Below are 19,693 nucleotides of genomic sequence, written 5' to 3' on the forward strand. Positions count from 1 at the left end.
GTTTTTATTGACATTTTCGTCAAATGTCATTGATATTTTCTTAAATGTGAAGACAGTGCCAGTGTGGAGGCTTTTTGTTTACACAGAACATGTTTATTTTTTAAAATGTCTGCTAGTTATTTTATACTAATTTTATTTATTTTTANATTTTCTTAAATGTGAAGACAGTGCCAGTGTGGAGGCTTTTTGTTTACACAGAACATGTTTATTTTTTAAAATGTCTGCTAGTTATTTTATACTAATTTTATTTATTTTTATTGAATTTATTATCATTTGTTGTAACTTGCAGAGAAGCAAATAAAACCTGTCTTCCAATTTATTGCATTTTTAGCCTAGTTATTTTTGTGGTGGAAGTATCATATCGGTACTCGGTATCGGCAAGTACACAAATGAAAATACTCGTACTCGTACTCGGTGTGAAAAAAATGGTATCGGGGCATCCCTACTTTAAGCATATAAAACCTTTTCACAAGAAAAAAATTTCTGTATAGAGTTGTCATGAAGGGGGAAAATTAGCTATAGAGACCAAAACTGTTTTTGGTACCAGGCTGTAAACGTGTTTGTCTCTGCTGTCTCTTGGAGCCAGCCTCAAGTGCTCATTAGAGGAACTGCAGTTTTTTGCACCTTCTCCTTGGCTTCATTTTGTCAGCCACAGAAGTTGCTGCTTGGTAACAACATTAACCATGAGGGGGGCGTGGCTTAACTAATGGTTTGTTGGCATATAAACTAACTGAGTGAACTTAACTGCAACTCACCAGGCATATTACTGGAGTAACATATTTCAAACAATACTTTATCAGAGGTGAAGGCTTGTATCCAATCATGTCCTCTATGTTTTCATAAAAGCGGTCTGCACCTGTAAGTAGATGGAAACACTGTGGTGAGTTAATTCAGTTTTACAGTTACGAAACAATCCACATTCCTCTCATCTATTAACGCACCATATATCCATCCAATACAACTAGACTGCAGTATGGCGAAGAGAAGTAGAGTCATCCCACTGCAGGCGTAGTAGTCAAACAGCTGGAAGATGTACAGTCCACCCTGTGTGTGAGATGCCAGATAGCTGTTATGTTATGGTCTTTTAATGTTAAAAAAGTTATTGTGAAAAAAGTGACATGACATTTTAATACGATCTTACCTCTGTAACCATCACAAGGCCAATGAAGAAGCTGACGACACAGATAGCAAGTAGGAGAAGTTTACGTCGATGGCCAACGTGGAAGAATGAAGGATTCATGTCAGATATCGCTGTTACGATGGCTTCCAGACCTACAAACTGAAACACAGAGCTTCCAGTTACACATTAACTCTACACATGCTGCACACATACACACCATCTCTGCAGAGACAATTTCATAGTACTTTATCAAGTACTCAGAAATTGCATACCTCTGCCAAGGCTGCATAGTCCTAATATAGCTATGTCATCAATATGTGTAAGAGTAGAAGTTTTTGTTTTGCATCTGGATCTGCATCAAAGGGCAGACTAAGTGCAGTTGTTCATGAAAATGATGAAGTGTTCTGACAATTTTAAAGGTATACTATGCAGGATTATCAGGTACTGTTTGTGAAAATGCACTGCAAGTGGCGGCATTTGTTCATGTTCCGAACAACTGCTGTAGTATAAAGAGTGAGATAGTCTGTTCATGGCAGGATGGATCAAACAGCATCCGGACTATCACCCACGAGGTCGCTGTTCATGTCCCGTGTGGAACCAAAAGGCAGTGGAGTTAGTTTAATAACAGTGTAGTGTGTATCGGCCACCGAAATTAGCAAAAAACGTGCATCGGCATCGGATCGGACTGCATGGAAAAATGCCGATCCAAGAACTCCGATCCAGTTCTTCGTGGAATCCGATCTAGGTTTTTTGGCCAGTCCAGCGCTCCACGATTCAAGCAGTCCATTCCAGTGATCCGCTCCAGCACTTACTATCAATCCACCAGGCCAGCATGCAGACACACAGGAAACAGCAGCACCAGGCTGGCACTGACACTACTAAAATAACTGAAAAGGAAAGGCTGCATTGTTTGTTAAATGTCAACAATGTCTTGTGGTGTTAATCTATTTTTTATTTATTAGGGGGCCAAAGCACAAGTGTGTGGAGTCTTGCTGCTATTTTAATTTCAATGTTAGACATTTTAAAGATTTCTTGTGTTGATTTATTTTCTATTTATTAAGGGGCCAAAGCAGCCAAAGCAAACCAGCTATATTTTTTATTTAATGTTAATGTTCAAGTTTAAAGTTTGTTTATTTAACCCTGTTAACAATAAACAGGTCAGTTTCTCATACCAACTGTTGTGGATCATTCTAACTAACCCGATTAAGTAGTTGTTCTTGTTAGAGTAATATCGCTTGATCAAACCTTTTCTAACATGACTGACAACAAAATAAGTGAATATGTATAATACGCGCTTGGATCAGATTGGTATCGGTATCGGCCAAAACTCAAGGCTGTAATATCGGTATCGGATCGGAAGTGAAAAAGCTGGATTGGGACATCCCTAGTGTAGTGTGCTAGTATGTGTAGTTAGTGTGTTGGTAACAAACATACTTATTTTTAAGCAAAAAACATGATTTTTTTCAAAACCAGACTTTGTCACTGTTACAATGTCACCACTATACAAAATGCAATCACGAGACTTTACAGGTGTGAAGTTGAGGTGAAGATGGAGCCCAGTCTCAATCAAAGTCATCGAAATCTGGCGCTTAGGCAGTGATTTGCAGCATCAGAAACCATCGAAAAAAAGGTGTCCTTAAACGCCCGCATGATACGCGGCAGTTACTGTTATAGTTAAATGACACCTGGTGGCGTCAGGGGGAAACGTGGCGGGTTAAGGACAAAAGTTAAGGCAGCGAAAATCCGAGTAGGGCGGGCGGGAGGGGTGGCGGATGGGTCCAACAAACCACGACTTTCACCCGAGAGAGCGGTGTTCAGTGTTCCCGTAAGGTTATAAAGCCAAGCCCTGTACTTTTTTCCTAAACCTATGGTTTTATCTCATGTTCTTTCAAAATATATCATACACAAATGAAACCTTCATTCAAGAGAGAGACAAAACTGCAACTGAAAAAGGCTCATCTTACCTCACTGTCCAGGCCCAACAGGATGATCATAATGAAGAAAAATATCGCCCAGATCTGGGAAAAGGGCATCATGGCGACTGCTCGAGGATAGGCAATAAACGCCAAGCCAGGACCTGCAGTGATTATTAAATGGTCAGAAGAAATAATAGACATCTTTCTGCTGTTGAGTCAACATTTGGAATTACAACAACAATGCTCATTAAGTCCTTGATTTACTCTCTTATTAATAACATTTACTCTCACCTGATTCTGCCACTTTTGAAATGTCTGTGTGCTGCTCATATGCCATAAATCCAAGTGCAGAGAAGATGGCAAAGCCAGCTACAAAACTGGTCCCACTGTTCAGAAGGCACAAGTACACACAGTCCCTAAAGACAAAAAGACACCACTGTTATATACTCTATTATTTTGTTTGAGATGTTCAAAACTTTCACATTCTTATTTCCATAGTTGTGACTCACGTCCCAAACTGGCCTAAGCAGGCTTGGTGTAATTTATGCCATGACTCCTGAATCACTAGAAATATTTTGAAATAAACTAAACTTCAATACGATGTGTTTTCCTCTGTATAAACTACTCCAAATTTTTTTCCTTAAATGGAAACTAAAGGCGTGCTGCCAAAAGTCTCAAAGGGTCTTGTTTATCTTCACCAGCTGTTGTGGCTTTTAAATCACTGGACCACTGAAGCTGCGACCTGGGCAACTCACTGCCAGATGTGTTCTTTCTTTTTGTGTGCTTGTGTTTATCCACTGTACCAAAAAAAAAAAAAAACTCAATATATATTACATCAAACTTACTTGTAACAGTTGTTGTTGTACTTGTTATAACTGCCAAGTGCAGTTAGACAACCAATGCAAATAGCATAGGAATAAAATATCTGGGTGCCAGCATCCATCCACACCTGCAAGACACATGACAGGACATTTTTCATCCACAGGACATTTAGTGTGTGACGCAGCTCTGCAGTGCGTCAAGACAGAATCACCTCATGAACATTTGCTAATGTTTTACACTACAGTCAACTTGTGTGACATCAGTGAAGCAATTATCTGCATAATAAAGTTACAGTGGAACACAGTGTGATGCAATTTTAAACAGTGTATAAGTAACTGATCTTTTTAATCTGCTGAACTCTGAGTTCCCCGTAGTTTTCCAATGTGGCTTTGTGTATTGAAAGTTCCCCTCCAGACATGTATTGTATGTTAAAATGCTCTGCTATGATTAATATTTTGTTTAACAAGGTTTTCCCACATAATTTTTTTTTAAAAAATGTGAAAAGGGGCTGGGAGCATACCTATTCCCTCTCCATGCAGCAATCTCCAGGGCTGAAAAATTAAGTCAGTGTGTAAGTGCCAACACCTACAGTTCCTGCTTCAAAACAGGAGTCCACACACTAAGTGGTGATGTCACGGTGGCTACGTCCGTTATTTTTTGCCAGTCTATGTTTCTCTCTCATTGAGAAATTCTGGTTTTGGCCTCAAACTGCACTGCACTGCTTGCGTTAAATATGTAAAATATGTCATATATACTGAATGCTCTTAAGATATTTGTTCCAGCACTGAATTTAAGCTTCTTTAAAAAAAAAAGAAAAGAAAAGAAATTGTAGTAATATAAAGTAACCTGACAAATAAGTCTGTTTTATATCATCAAAAATGTTCAAAATTTCAAAAAAAGCAAACAACATATGTTTGTAATGCTGGGATCAGCTGTGTGTGCAGGAGGGTTTGGTACAGCCACATATCTTTAAAAAACATAGAGGTAGTGAAATGTGCTCATACCTGTGGATCACTGAGGCGGGAGGGATCTGGGTAGAGGTAGAACTTGATCCCATCCAAGGCTCCCGGCAACGTGACGCCACGAACAAGCAACACCGCCAGCATCACGTATGGAAACGTGGCAGTAAAGTAAACAACCTGTGAAAGAGTGAGGGTTCATTTATACATTTGACAGCTGCGTTGCCAGAATGGATGTCCTGTGGTCACTGTGCTACAGAGCTCCTTCACTAACAATCAATATTGCTTTATTTCACTTCATCTGAGTTACTGTAGCACGTATCAAACATATAATAATACTCATTTATACTGTAGAAGTCTGAGAAGGTAGAGGAAACACAGTTCACCACCATGAGGCCTAAAGGTGCAGGCTTTTCAATTATTGAGAAAACATCAATCTTTTGATTGAAGATTTCCCTCTCAGGTCCTGTCTACATGTAAACAGATATTTGTTTTTGTAAAGGGATATTTTCTTCTACATTTTGGCCTCTCCTCTGAACACAAACAGGGTTTAGATCACTAACACGGAGATTTTGTATCCATATGGACTGTAAATGACATCATCTCCTCAGTTCCCACTGTGGCTTTGTGTAATGAGCACGAGGCTGAAAGAAAAACAACAACAGCGTACTAACTTACAGGTTTGTTTATGTTTTGTTAGCTCTGCTTGGACCAAGACTTAACTGAAAACACACCAGCACCACTGCTGCCCGGTGTATCATGTGACACGTGTCACGTGCCACCCCCAGCACACACTGGACGTGTCGCACTGCAGCTATTAACAGACAACCACACAAATGTATTAATACTTTTAACTGAAAGATCTGTACCTTTTACGCCTCTGTATTAGCTAAAAATCCGAGCTGATCTCCAGAGCTATGACTCACCAGGTTTTGGCCATTGTCTTTCTAACAGGATGGGATTGTTTGTCATATAGCTTGGGATATATCTCGACCTCAACAACGATGTTCTCCTCATCTATTCTTTGTCACAAACAACCACAGCAACAGCTATAGAGTTCTCTTTGCATCAGTGGTGAGGAGAGGAGTCGAGCTGCCATAGAAGCAGAGAAAAAGAGCTGCTATGGGAGCTATGTACATCCACAGAGCAAGTGGGGGAAAACTGCATTTAATTCTGAGGGTGGCAAGGCTGGAAATAGGACAGTGGCGTAAAGTGCCTTGGTGCGGTGTGTCTAGGCCCGCCAACGTGCGTCTTGCCGCTGCCAGTGTAGGATCATACATTAAACATAATAGGGGGGCGTATTTTTGGACGTGCAGTGTTCACAGCTGGTGTGTTTTGGCCTTTGCTTTACACTAAAACCTGGTATTGCTGCAACACTGTAGGTGTCTGCATGTCCAGAGCATCACTTGTATGTTTGAGTGAGCTCCTTCCTTATGTCGAAGGGGAATCGACGGTGATGACATCTCTAGTAGGCGTTTTGAAAAAGGTAATGTTAGCTTGTACACACTTGTGACGAGGGGAGACTGCCATAGACAGCTAACATCGACGAGTGCTTGGAGTGAAACAAAGACAGTTTTTTTTAAGGGAGGAGAAAAGTATCTGTTTAAAAAAATCTGTATCTGTAAAAAAAATCTGGGTCCTTAATCACAAATCTACAGCCACACCAGTGACAGCCTATCCTAGCTGACATACATATACAGACACATCATGTTCTCAATCTGTAATAAAATTGTAGTGATAGAGGCAGTGTATCCGGCAGAGTGTTTTTAAAGAGTAGAGTAAATTCTGTTATTCCATTATTGCTTTGTCCTTTAATAGTTTAAGAGTTGCTCAGTACTTTACATACAACACACAAAATCCTAAAGTCCTTGTCCTACCTTCCCCGTGGACTTCACTCCTTTCCAGACACAAAAGTAACAGATGGTCCAGGACAGCAGAAGACACAGAGCCAGCTCCCATCGCATGCCACCTAACTCGTGGACATTTCCTGTGACATTCAAAACTCTTCTCCTGCAAATCACATTGTCCGTCATAATTCATACAAGTCCAGTCACTTTCAGAGCTTATTGTCATGTTTGGATTTTGGGTTTAGTTTTCATACTCACTCCCAAAACTCTCTCACTGGTGATGTTGCATTTTCAGGCACAGTCCAGTTCAAGTGACCGGCGTTTTGATTAAACTCCACACACGTCTCTGTTGCAAAAGCATACAGGATGTTTTAAACAAGTCATTCAAGGACATACACACACTCTGCCTACAGTATATCAAAGCTTCCATCTTATTTTATGTAGGCCTACTAAAACTACAGAAATGGACTGGGTGAAGTTTCCCTTGTAAGAGAAATGATTCAATCACACATAATCATATTTTAATATATCTATTTAATGTATGTGATCATCTTTACTGTGTGAGTAATCATGAATTATTTCGACTTTGGTTGATCATTCTAAAGCTGTACTGTGAACATGTAACATATAACAAACTCTTGTCTGTGGCAGAGCGTATGAGAGAAGTAGCAGTAGAAAGTAGTAGAAGAGTAGCTAAACCCCAGAGTTTTGTCTGAAGTGCATCCACCCTGGAAATTCAAAATATGCCTCTAGAACACAAGCCCCCAGGAACAACGCCAGGCTATGAAGATAGTTTTACATGGTGGCCGAATGGGGAATTATGACTTTTTTTTTAATACTCTTTATTTGTCAAAAAAAATTTTTAGCGTAACAATCCCTTGGAAAGACTTGTTTCACTATTGGGATTTGATCCATTTTGAAGGTCTAGAAGACTTGCAAAATCATTTCATTACCATTTAAGTTATCAGAGCTCTAAACCCAATGTTAGCCGCTCTGCTGCTGTAAGTCTCTAGTGCGCTTACTCCATGGGGCCCATGATATTAAGGATCTGAGTAATTTTATACCGCAGAAATCGAGCTAATTTGGCTTCATGAGCCTTTTAGCAACTTTCATAGGCATGATCGAAGACCTGCCTCCAACACTGTATCCAGTTGTCTTTATACATCAACGCTAGACAGTGAAAAATAATCAACAAGGGCAGGACTTGTTTATAACACAATAGAATTTAAATACTTTAAAATGTCAAGATTCTGTCCTGCATCCATCAACAACACTACTAACTACCCATTTTCAGCTGAAAAAGTGGTTCGAGGGTTTAGTTACTCTTTAACTCTTGCTGTGATCTTTTTCGTAAACTTTACCAAGAAAGAGCTTTCTGGCAAAAAGTCTGAATACTTTGTGTTGGGAGAAGTTTTGTTAGTGATTAATCTGAAACACTGAGATGATATGTAACCACCTTGGCTGAAGACCAAAACAGGATACAAGAGATGGGGCAGCTCTTCTGTATTAAGCGGGTAAGCAGCTATTTTGGGTGTGCACTCTTTGAACGAACCCTTGTTTTGTGTACCATGCTTTGATTATAAGTGTGGCAATACTCTAACTGACACCTTAAAGCCTAATGACTATAGTTACTGGGTAAAAATATCCATTTTACTCTCTGTGGTTACTCTGAGTTCACCTAAAATCTCAGTTTAAGATGAGTACACCAACTACTTTGGAAGCCAGTCATGGACCTGCTGTCCTATTGTGAGTGTGTGCAGTGTAAACTTGAAACCTTCAGCCCACACTCACAGAGAAGGACTTTTCAGTGACACATCTTGTGTCCAGTAGTTAAACATCTGAAATGAACTTTCCCATAAGAGGTGTGTCTGGACGCGATCTCTCAGTATGTTATGTAATGCCAGGCCAGGCAGAACAAACCTGGCACCCCCAAGACTTAAAATGTTTCCAAGATGTACTTTGCTTTCAAGATTCAATACCAGACACGGATATGAGCCAAAAATCGGATTAACCTCTAAAGCAAACAGTTACATGACACCACAAAACTTCACACTGAAACGTTGTCAGAATGCAATGAGCCATTGTTGCACTACAGATTTATAATAATGTAGTTATTTGTTTGTTTCCAGGTGTGTTTATTTCACATACTGGGACCTACCTGTGTTCCAGCTGTTCCTGCAACTTGACCAGGGGAGTTCAGAGTTGAAAGAGCAGAAGAGATACAGGAACGCCCAGGCCAATATGATGATGTAGTAGATGCTGGAATATAAAACAACCACCTGACTGCCATAACCCATCCCTGTCAAACACAAACAAACAAACAAACAAACAAATGTATTTCACTCATAAGCTCAATACTTTATAGTAAGTAACATGTCTAAGAATAAAGTGTCCAACAGGTTACTGTAACTGAGCCTTTTTTGGTATAAATATCAAAAACAGTTTGATTAATTATACATAAACCAGCTACGATAAAGTCATAAGAAAATAAACACTTAAAGATGCTTGTTACTGTTTTCCATTACTGTTATTACTGTACGCTGTGTTTACAAACAATGAACGTAATAGCCAACCCCAGATGCACTCTCGCTGGGCATTTTGCCTCACTATATTTGTGATGTTTATTTTTTGGTGCTGTTTTTCTTGGATGCCTGCTGCTTACAGTCTGGCATCTGGTCACTGTGTTTTTATAAAGCCCTGACCTCGTCTGAGTGCTGTGGGGGAACACGCCCATAAATGTCCCAGGCACAGAAGATAATGGGAAAATAAGAAAATACAGGCAGATGGCTCTGTCAGTCTCTGTGGATGAATACATCGCCACACACTTATAGTGGGTCGTAAGTGATAACTGAGAGGGATTAGTTTTCTAAGAGTCTGAATTGTTTAAGGAACACACCAATAACCTTATGGGCACAGTCAAAAAATATTATGGAGATATATACACGGATTTGGAAAACAAAACCCAGGAAAAATGAACTGTTCAGATTGCAACCTCTAACCTGCACCTGTGTTCAAAGTACTCACATTAAATTTAAAATGGTGCCATTTGCTATAGAAAATGCAAACCTAAATCCAAATGGGAAAATGAGCTACAATTACTGGAACCGATCCCCACTGAGACCTAGAATAAGATCTGTTCAGGGTCTCACATGGTCACCAGATCAAACACTTGGAGAGAATTCAAATGGAAACTTATCGTATGCTTCTTTAGAACACCTCATATAACATGTAAATTTGATACTTCTGCATCTGGTGCTCGCTGGAGGGCATGTGGAGAGATGGCGGCTAAGTATGTTCATACATTCTGGACATGTCAAAAGCTTAAGACTTATTGGGACAACATATATGTCACGCTCAGGGATGTTTTTGGTACTGACTTGGCTGTTGAAGATGACAGTGTACGTCTGTGTGTTTTAATATGTGGTCCTGAATTTTAAAAATAAAACAACAAGTTAAAAAATGCAAACTTATCTCTGTCATGACTTTCTTTTCTTTTGGTAAAATAGTCAGTAGCAATCTCTACTGAAACAAAATTTTACGCTTATTCTACATGAACTAGAAAAACTGTGAATAGACTATACAAATAAAAGCATTCAATTAAATTGATTATTTCTTATTTTCTTTGATATTTTTGTAATATACAGGTTTGCAATGATGAATGTTGGGTAACATGTATGTTAATGCTGTCTTATGTTAATTCCCTATTTGATCATGTGACAAGGTGCAAAATCTGTCAAGTCCTGTCCTGTCTTTGAAACATAAGTGGCAGTAAGAACGAACAAGAGAGAAACGAACATGTGGAGAAAGTAGCAAAGCACGCCAAATTAGATTCCATTGGCTTTTTTATAAACAGTTGGCAGTGGTGTGTGTGTGCCTCTGAACTAATAGCTAGCGTGCATTTGGGCCCGTCACAATAGCCTCACTGGTTCTGATTACCCCAATTTTCAAGTCAGGTGCAACTAACCTGGCTGCAAATTTCAGACCCAAGCATTCAACAGAACTAGAAAACTGCTATATGCAGCCTGTAGTTAGTGCAGCCTTTTTAGACTTCAAAATGCATTAACACTGCCAATTAGGACATCCTGCTATCCAAATTAACAAATTTAATTTCTCTTCCTGAGCAAAAACATTTATGTCTGCTGCTATAGATGTACTAATGATCTCTGCGCTTGACTGCATGTGCATGTGAGAAAGTCAGACATAAATTTTTGTAACTCATTCAGCCTCACGGGAGCTGATATTTAACCATGAATTATGGGTGTAATGGTTCACCAAACCTGACACGTGTCGTTGGGTTTCACAGAAGCTATGATGTAAAACCCGGCTGACAAGTTGTGCTTGTGTAATTTCTGAAATGTCCAGTGGCTTACATGTAATCCTGAGATTCTCATTTACAGGTCAGTTTTTTACGAGCATTTCTGTCTCTCTCTGTTCTGCAGGAATCAGAAAGACGCAGAAAGACGACATGTGACAGGCTGTAAGATCCCACCTAATTACTGACCTTCTTATGAAGGGAAATGTATATTCTAATGAGAAACTGAGAATATAAAGCAAGTATTGCTTGTCTCCTTACGTGCTTGCACATACTTGTCTGTAATGTCACATTTCTTGATGTACGTGTGTGTGAATGTTTCGTTGTACGTTTTCTGCAACTGCAGAAAAATGCGACTGCATGAGTTCTGAAATTGAATTTGAGAGATTGCAATGAAATAATGACAGTTTTCACCCCATCTTTATCATTTTCTCCACGACTTAAAGGCCCAGGCAGTCATTTTTTGACAATGTCACACATACACATATTTATGTTTAAATACTTGTATTTATTTAACTTCACATGGACACTCTGATAGTTATTCTACATCCTTACCTTCAAATAGGGGACAAATTTTCTTCCAGCAGGTGATACTTCCCTGTTGGGTGTACTGGCCAAGAGACGTCTCCAGGAGAAACAGAGGGATGCCGCAGGCAAACAGGAAGAGGACATAAGGGATGAAGAACACCCCTTGGGAAAACAGAAAGTAACACCACATAAGTTGTTTGTTGGTTGAACACTTATACTCTCACCCTCCCACTGTCTGGTGAAACCCTTGCTTTGTGGCAGGTGTTGTGTCAAAATGTGTTCCCTGGTCAAACTGTCTGTCTCTCCTGATAATGCCAGTGTCCCCCTCAGTAGTCTGGGTTACGGGGAAGGGTTTGGTTCAGGTTGTAGGATTAGTTTGAATCAGTCTACTTTTCAATTGTAACTCTCAGTTGGTGTTTCTGTGCACTCTGCAGGTTCTTAGGTCTGTATACCAGGCTGTGCATCACAGCAGTGGCCTCATCTTTGGTCCCGACCTCCACTTCCTGGTGTATCTGCTCCATGTCTTTTGTCTCTACATGGTTTTGTCTCTACTGTTTTGTCTCTGTGTTCACATGCTACGCTCCTCTGCTTGTTTTTACCAGCAGATTTTATTGTTATTTTGCAACAGAGCTGGTTCGACTCTGGGAATGTTACTGGCTTCCCAGTGAGAGTATAATCAGGGTATTTGTTTTTTTTCTTTCTTTTATGTGGTGATGTTAATTGTCATTGTGGAGTTGTTCATTTGCCAGATTCATTTCTTTTTGTGCTTCTCTTGGGATTCATGTATATCTTATTGTTGGTAGTTTTTCATAAGCTTGCATTGTTTTTTTTCTTGTTTAATTGAGTGTGTGTGTGTGTGTGTGTGTGTGTGTGTGTGTGTGTGTGTGTGTGTGTGTGTGTGTGTGTGTGTGTGTGTGCGTGAGACTGTATTTAAAGACCTTTTTATATAAAAAAAGAATATTATTGAATGAATTTGTATTTGTAGAGCCCTGAGTCTTGTTCACCTGAGGGGGAAAGTCCCCTGGGAGGCATTTTTGATAATACCAAATAAGAATAAGCCCTCTCCTGCCACATTAATTGTATTTATTTCTCAATGTTTCCATGCTATTACATTTTGAGTTGTTTAATAAACTCTGCACGTGTAGTTTTGAAGAAAGTAGCAGATTAATTCTCTGACTATAATCAAACTTACCTCCTCCATTTTTGTAGCATAGGTAGGGGAACCTCCACACATTTCCTAGGCCAATGATTTGTCCTGCGACAGCCAAGAGGAACTCCATTTTGCTTGACCAATGTCCTCTGGTCAGGGTGGTGGGTGCAGGATGAGCTGTACCCAGATCCAGCCTGAACTTGACCTCTGGAGTGTAAGAGTTGTCCATCGCACTACGAGAGTCAAGAAACAAAAACAAGCACTTTCAGTGGTATTCAGTAATCGGATATGGTTAATCCTGAGGGCTATATCGTAGGCAACTGGACTAGCTTGAGTCTCTTGAAGACGGTTCACCTCTCATCCAAGAGGCCTCTTCAGTTCTAAGGGACTGGTGTGGGCGTCAACCCTTACAGAGTCCTTGAGGTCACATGTGAGTTGTTGACCCACCCAGCCTTCATGTGTATCGACAAGGTTATGAGGGTCCAGGTGGGAATGGGTGTCAAACCGGCTAGGGAGGGATCTCAAGACTGCATTGTAAGTAGGTGACAGGTGATGTCTTGGGCCACCTCCTCTGTTTAACAATAGTCTTTCAACTTTGACCGAGATGACTTCTTTCAAACCATCTGTACATTGCTGTCCTTGAAGGAGTGTCCCTTCTCCTTTAGATGTGAATGGACAGCTGAGTCTTGACCTGATGAGCTGGCTCTCCTGAGCTGTGCCATGCTGTTGCAGAGTGGTTGTTTGGTTTCCCCAATGTACAAATCTATGCATTCCTGGCTGCATTGAACTGCACACACTACATTACTCTGCCCGGGTGTTTTGTCCTTAGGGGGGACAAGCTTCTGCCTCGGTGTTACTGGGTTTGAAGTCCACGGTGTAGCACTTAGGATGACCATGACTTGGATGACTGAGAATCTTTACCAACGTGGATATGGTTAACTACAATTTTTACTCCTTTCCGCCGGTGATAGCTGTGGACGGAGGCATTATGTTTTCAAGCTGTCCATCCATCCACCTGTCTGTCTGTCCGTCCATAAATACGTCCCATTCTAATGAACACAATATCTCCAGAACACCTTGAGGGTATTTCTTCAAATTTGGCACAAACGTTCACTTGGACTCAACGATGGATCGATTAGAATTTGGTGGTCAAAGATCACTGTGACCTGGCCATAACCTGGCCTGTTTTTGGCCATAACTAATAAGAATTCATCTTCTAATTATGACTGAATTTCAGGTGTCTGTCTTGAAACTGTGCTGATTGTATACATTTCAGTTGTCATGGCTTCATATGAGTCTGGGAAGACTGTGATGGGACTGGTTCATAGAGGCATATAACTTCAAGGCTGTAATTCTAGTTCAAAATATGGTGTTATTGCATTATAATTTTAGTTAGTTGTTGTTATTTTGTTAGTTTTCTATCTTATTTTCCAGTAGAAAATGATCACTAAAGAGCACATTCACAGTATTTATAAGTCACTTTCAGTGCCAAGCAAATAACATAATCTGTAACCACAGGCGTATTACTGACATGATTTAATCACTGTTTATTAATGTTCATAAAACGCACAATGCCTGCAGTCTTGCTGTATTAGGTCAACGTAGGGTCAGTGCCGCTGGGCATGAGGGTAATTCCTCCATCAATGTTGCTTTTGTGTTGCTGCCTTGGATTTGATGTGGGAGTGGAGCAAATAGAGTGGAAAATATGTGTGCTACTACATAACTGATTAAAAGCTTCAGACACAGAGATGTTCAAAACAATTTTACTGAAGTGTTTTAGGGATCATTTGGTGAGAGGATAATTATGAAAATCAGCAGAGGATGTGTTATCAGCACTAGAGGTGTACAATTATGTGTTTAGTACGTGCAGCTTCTGAGAGCCAGAAGACCTAGAATAGAGATAACAAGAAAAGGCGAAGAATAAGACGACGATGGTGTTTAAGGCTTGTGCACAACATGTTTGAGTGGTGGCATTACAGTGGAAACTTTAGCTTGATCAGTATTTTTGAGACTGATACTAACATTGATATTTCATTTTTTAGTATTTAAGATAGCAAACACATGACACAAAACACAGACACACAGACACAGACACACACACTTGATATGGATCCCTGAGATTTCTCTATCTTTTTACAGGTGAGACCAAAATACCTCAGTTTCTCAGTGCATCTTCTTGGCGCTCTCTGGTGGACAAAAACTGTACTGTAAAGCTCAATTGTGGCGTGCTGGTGCTTTCTGTGCCGCTCTTTCTTGCTACTGATCAGCTGACATATACATCAACATGATATATGTACAATGAACTAATATTTACAGATGTAACTGCCTGGGTGATGCCTTAGTATATCTTTGATATATAAGCTGTGCCAATTAGTGCAGAGATAGATCTTACTATGATTGATAAAGCTCAATCACTCTATGATCCATAATAACATTTTTTTTTTTCTTGCTCCACTTGTCCGGCATTTTTCAAACATATCAGATTCAAACTCTATTGAAACCTAACTTCAGCTAGCTGGCATACATGAAGAGACAGAACGCAAGGAGAAAATAAAGAAATGTATGGGATGGTAAACAAAATGTCACAAATCAATGCATATCTTCCTGAGACCCAAACTTTTGTTTGGTATGCAATTCAGTTTCCTCTAGCTATTTGGGATCAGTAGGACCTGATAAGTAGAAAAATCTAAAGTAAACACAACTAAACAAGATGACAATAAAGTCCCAATGTCCTTCAACAAGCTGCTGATAAGTTCCCAATGTCTTCACACAAGTACTTCCAAATTAACAGTGTCTTAGCTTGTTACCGTTGCTAAAATTGGTAAAAATGTGTTGTCATATCAAACTACAAATTAATAATAATAATAATAATAAATAAACAGGGCGGCACGGTGGTGTGGTGGTTAGCACTATCGCCTCACAGCAAGAGGGTTCCCGGTTCGATCCCGGGCGTGGGAGCCCTTCTGTGCGGAGTTTGCATGTTCTCCCCGTGTCAGCGTGGGTTCTCTCCGGGCACTCCGGCTTCCTCCCACAGTCCAGAGACATGCAGATTGGGGACTAGGTTAATTGATAACTCTAAATTGTCCGTAGGTGTGAATGTGAGCGTGAGTGGTTGTCTGTCTCTATGTGTCAGCCCTGCGATAGTCTGGCGACCTGTCCAGGGTGTACCCTGCCTCTCGCCCGATGTCAGCTGGGATAGGCTCCAGCCCCCCCGCGACCCTAAAGAGGATAAGTGGTTAGAAGATGAATGAATGAATAAATAAACAAATGGTAATCATAAAATGTGATCTGGTTGTGGACCCGGCCCACATTTGTGTCAGGATCGGCTACAGACTGACTTGGCAGAGATGGCTGCCATCTTGTTTTTACATTAATTAGAGTATTGTGCTCTTACTACCACTAGATGAGACAAAAAAAGTGTCCACAAACGAGAAAAACAGGCCTGAATTAAGTAGAATGAAGTATAAGGTCAAGTAAACCCGAAATGTGATCTCCTCATACGAGGACACAGGGAGGATATTATGTTACGTTGACAGCAACAGAAAATAAATTTGCCATTATGTTTCATTACATGAAAGGTTATCTATGGAAGATTACTGTAACAATTTCATTACACACAACATAATTCTGTGATTTTTCCAGAACTTTCAACGATTTTTACTAATTCCATGACTTTTCCAGGTTCTTCATGACCGTGGGAACCTTCAAGGCAGGATGACAATCTGCTGTGAAAACAGTCTGGTCTAAGCATAGTTTAATTTAAGTGTAATAATTTCAATATAGCAGTTTAATTATGTTATTTTTTTCTTTAATAAACTTAGTGATAAGTTTGGTTAATGGTTCGCCATCATTTTAAAAAACAAGCATGTCTGATATGCAAAAAATAAAAAAATAAAACCCAACATTACTGCAAGCAAAAAAAAAAAAAGTTGTCATGAAGCTAAAGTTGTCACTTAGCCAATAGCTGAAGCTAATGTCAACCTCAGTTGAAGTTTGTTCGCTGCTGATTTCAACAGTTTTCAGTGACAGGTAGGTCTTAAGATTCAAAACAAGTTTTCTTGATTATTTAAAACCTAACCCCAAATTTAGTAAATGTTTTTTTCTAATTTTTTCTATATCTTACATCAAAGTATTACTTTTTGCCTCTGCAAAGACCTAATTTTCCAGCAGGTGCCAACTCTTTTACCTTAACTCGTCTTACAGGTCCAATGTGTAGGATTTATAATTATGATACAGTAACTATGTTTTCATTAGTTTATTTTCACCTGAAACTGAGAATCGTTGTGTTTTCATTTCCTAAAAATGAGACCCTTTTGTCTACATAAGGAGCAGGTCCTCTTCCATGGAGTCCAACCATGTTGTTTCTACAGTAGCCCAGAACAGACAAACCAAACACTTGCTCTAAATAGTGCCATTCGTGTTTTCACGTTCACATTGGCCACCGTAGTTCGCTCCTAAATGCTTGGCACATTGGAGAAGTTTCAGTCCTGCAACCTCACCACTAGATGTCACTTAATCCTACAGACTGTACCTTTAAGTACTTCGCTCTTGATCTGTTGAAAATGCCCATGATGGTGTAAGAAGTACTCGTATCTTTTATTAAAGTAAAAGTAGAAATACAAAAGTAAAAATACTCAGTAAAAGTCCTGCATTTAAAATCTTACAAAAAAAGAAAGATGAGCCTTTAAGAGCAGAGATGAAAAGTGTGGTTTGTGTGTTTACTTCGAGATGCATATGTCATCTTTTTTTTTATCAGCAGCAGACATTCACTCTGCAACAGTTACTGAATAGAAAGTGTAGTCTTGGTTAAACTTAAATTGGCGCTGCATTAATTGATTAAAGGCGGCAGAGACTGCTACTGCGGATAAGCATGTCAGTTAGTTAATGTATGCGTAAATGAATAATATATCCCAGCCAACATTTGTATGTGGGGCCCATATGGGTCATAAATGGACGAAAAAAATGGGCCCTAATGTATATGGGACTGTCCACAGGTTCCGCATTGGCCCTATGCCAACTGACCACATGGGTGGATTTACCCAAGTAGACCCCTGATAAGATGCCCATTTTGGGCCCACACCCACTTCATCCTCAGGTGGCCCTAGCATAATCTATGTGGGGCCCAAAACTAATCATGGGTGGAACTGTGATAAAGAAAATATATACAAGTCTACAAACCCACACATTAAGCCATACTACCTTTTATAGGGTACACACTTATACACTTACATACTTCTCAGGGCATATAGGTGACAGAGAGGGTCGGTCACATGTCATCGTCCTTGAGCAAACAATGAGCCCTAAATTTGCTACCCAAATGTAAACTGCTGAGTAAAAGCTGTCTCCCACATCAATGTAACTTAAGGATACGGTTCAGCATCATCCAGCCAGAGGGAAGATAAAGTTTGGCAGTTGCTTGAGCAGATCACAGTAAATTCAAATTAATGGGAGGTCTGTTTGCCTTCTTGTATGAATTATCTCTGGGAGCAGATGTTTTCCAAGGAAGCGTTGCTAAAGAGTCTCGCTGATTTTCATAGACACAACTTATCTTTTGCAACAAGATCTGCCAGGCACCAGCAAAACATCTGTGTAGACAGGTTGCATGAGGTGGAGGTATGCTTTTTAGGGAATTTACAGGTGTCATTATAGTTCTCTAAAAGTGGTAACTGGATGGTTTAACAGCGTCAAACATCTCCTCATCCCACACCTTTCTAACATCGAAATTAGGGGTGTCTGCACCTGACAATTTTCTATAACAAATAATATGACTTTCACACTCACATCACACAATCTGTTCCTGTGTGGAAGTAAGCAGGGTCTGGACTTCCCTCTCGACTTCTCTCTCCCCATATTTGACCAATGGTCATGTTTCAACCCTCTCTGTTTCACACTGTTGAGAGTGATTGTTTGAGACAGCTATAAACACTGTTGCCTTCAGACATCGTTACACAACACGTTGTACAATTAGTTTGTTTCAATCAAAGCCCGGCCTTAACAGTGTGGTGTCTCTCTGAAAATGACATATTGAGGTGAGACCAGTGCTACAGAGGCTGCAGCAACTCAGTGTCTTTCTCAAACACATTTCAGTGGGATTTCAACCCAATGACCCCGTAAAGATTTGTGTCCCAGCACACTGGATCCTGCTGTTTCTTCATATTAGAGAAATTCCTTCCCTTGTTCTGAAGCTGATCCACTACTGTATAAAATAACGGATGTAACTAATGTGACATCACCCTTAATAAAAATGTAAACGGGTAAGTTATATAAAAATTCCCGTACAGTTTTCATGAAGGGAGAAATTAACTATAGTGACCAAAAGCATTTTTTTGTACCAGGCTGTCAACGTTAAAAAAGCTATAAACTAGATTCCGTTTCCGTCAGTCCCGTCATCCTCTGCCATTTCCATCACTTATCTACTGGTTTCACAGCCTCACACTGAAAGACAGAAACTACATAGCATAGTTAATATCTGCTCTGAGATCACAGGAGTGACACAATGGGACTTGACTGGTTTCAACAAATCCTCTAGATAAGCCACAACTATTTCAGCTTCTCCAGGACATGTTCTTACAGGCATATTTTTTCTGTTGCCATCAGGGCGTTGTCACATTTTAACTGCTTGTAAAACTAACTGGTATTCAAAATCTTTTATTGCCTCTGCAATTCCCCTTTTAAATTCTCTGTAAATATATTTTATTCCACTGAACTATTTGGCATTGTTTTTTAATATAGATTTTTGTTTAATACTCATTCATTCATCTTCTAACCGCTTCATCCTCTTGAGGGTCGCGGGGGGGGCTGGAGCCTATCCCAGCTGACATCGGGCGAGAGGCANAATCTTTTATTGCCTCTGCAATTCCCCTTTTAAATTCTCTGTAAACACTATTTGGCATTGTTTTTTAATATAGATTTTTGTTTAATCATCTTCATCTTCTAACCGCTTCATCCTCTTGAGGGTCGCGGGGGGGCTGGAGCCTATCCCAGCTGACATCGGGCGAGAGGCAGGGTACACCCTGGACAGGTCGCCAGACTATCGCAG

The 19,693-nt window shown here is 40.0% G+C and overlaps 1 protein-coding gene across 2 annotated transcripts in view; it reads right to left on the minus strand.

The window, feature by feature from the left end:
• Positions 1 to 19,693, minus strand: part of LOC126386392 (sodium- and chloride-dependent GABA transporter 2-like) — a 38,340-nt gene that overhangs the window by 7,481 nt on the left and 11,166 nt on the right. For both annotated transcript variants that reach the window (XM_050038700.1, XM_050038701.1), the window contains exons 2-13: positions 12,697 to 12,887; positions 11,532 to 11,666; positions 8,823 to 8,963; positions 6,923 to 7,010; positions 6,695 to 6,827; positions 4,863 to 4,997; positions 3,882 to 3,985; positions 3,328 to 3,452; positions 3,085 to 3,197; positions 1,142 to 1,279; positions 942 to 1,044; positions 756 to 856 (exon numbers count right to left, since the gene is read on the minus strand). In XM_050038700.1, the coding sequence (XP_049894657.1) occupies positions 756 to 856; positions 942 to 1,044; positions 1,142 to 1,279; positions 3,085 to 3,197; positions 3,328 to 3,452; positions 3,882 to 3,985; positions 4,863 to 4,997; positions 6,695 to 6,827; positions 6,923 to 7,010; positions 8,823 to 8,963; positions 11,532 to 11,666; positions 12,697 to 12,887 (1,507 nt within the window). The remainder of the gene's footprint in view (positions 1 to 755; positions 857 to 941; positions 1,045 to 1,141; positions 1,280 to 3,084; positions 3,198 to 3,327; positions 3,453 to 3,881; positions 3,986 to 4,862; positions 4,998 to 6,694; positions 6,828 to 6,922; positions 7,011 to 8,822; positions 8,964 to 11,531; positions 11,667 to 12,696; positions 12,888 to 19,693) is intronic.

Source organism: Epinephelus moara, chromosome 24, assembly GCF_006386435.1.
Source record: "Epinephelus moara isolate mb chromosome 24, YSFRI_EMoa_1.0, whole genome shotgun sequence".
Taxonomy (NCBI): Eukaryota; Metazoa; Chordata; class Actinopteri; order Perciformes; family Serranidae; genus Epinephelus; species Epinephelus moara.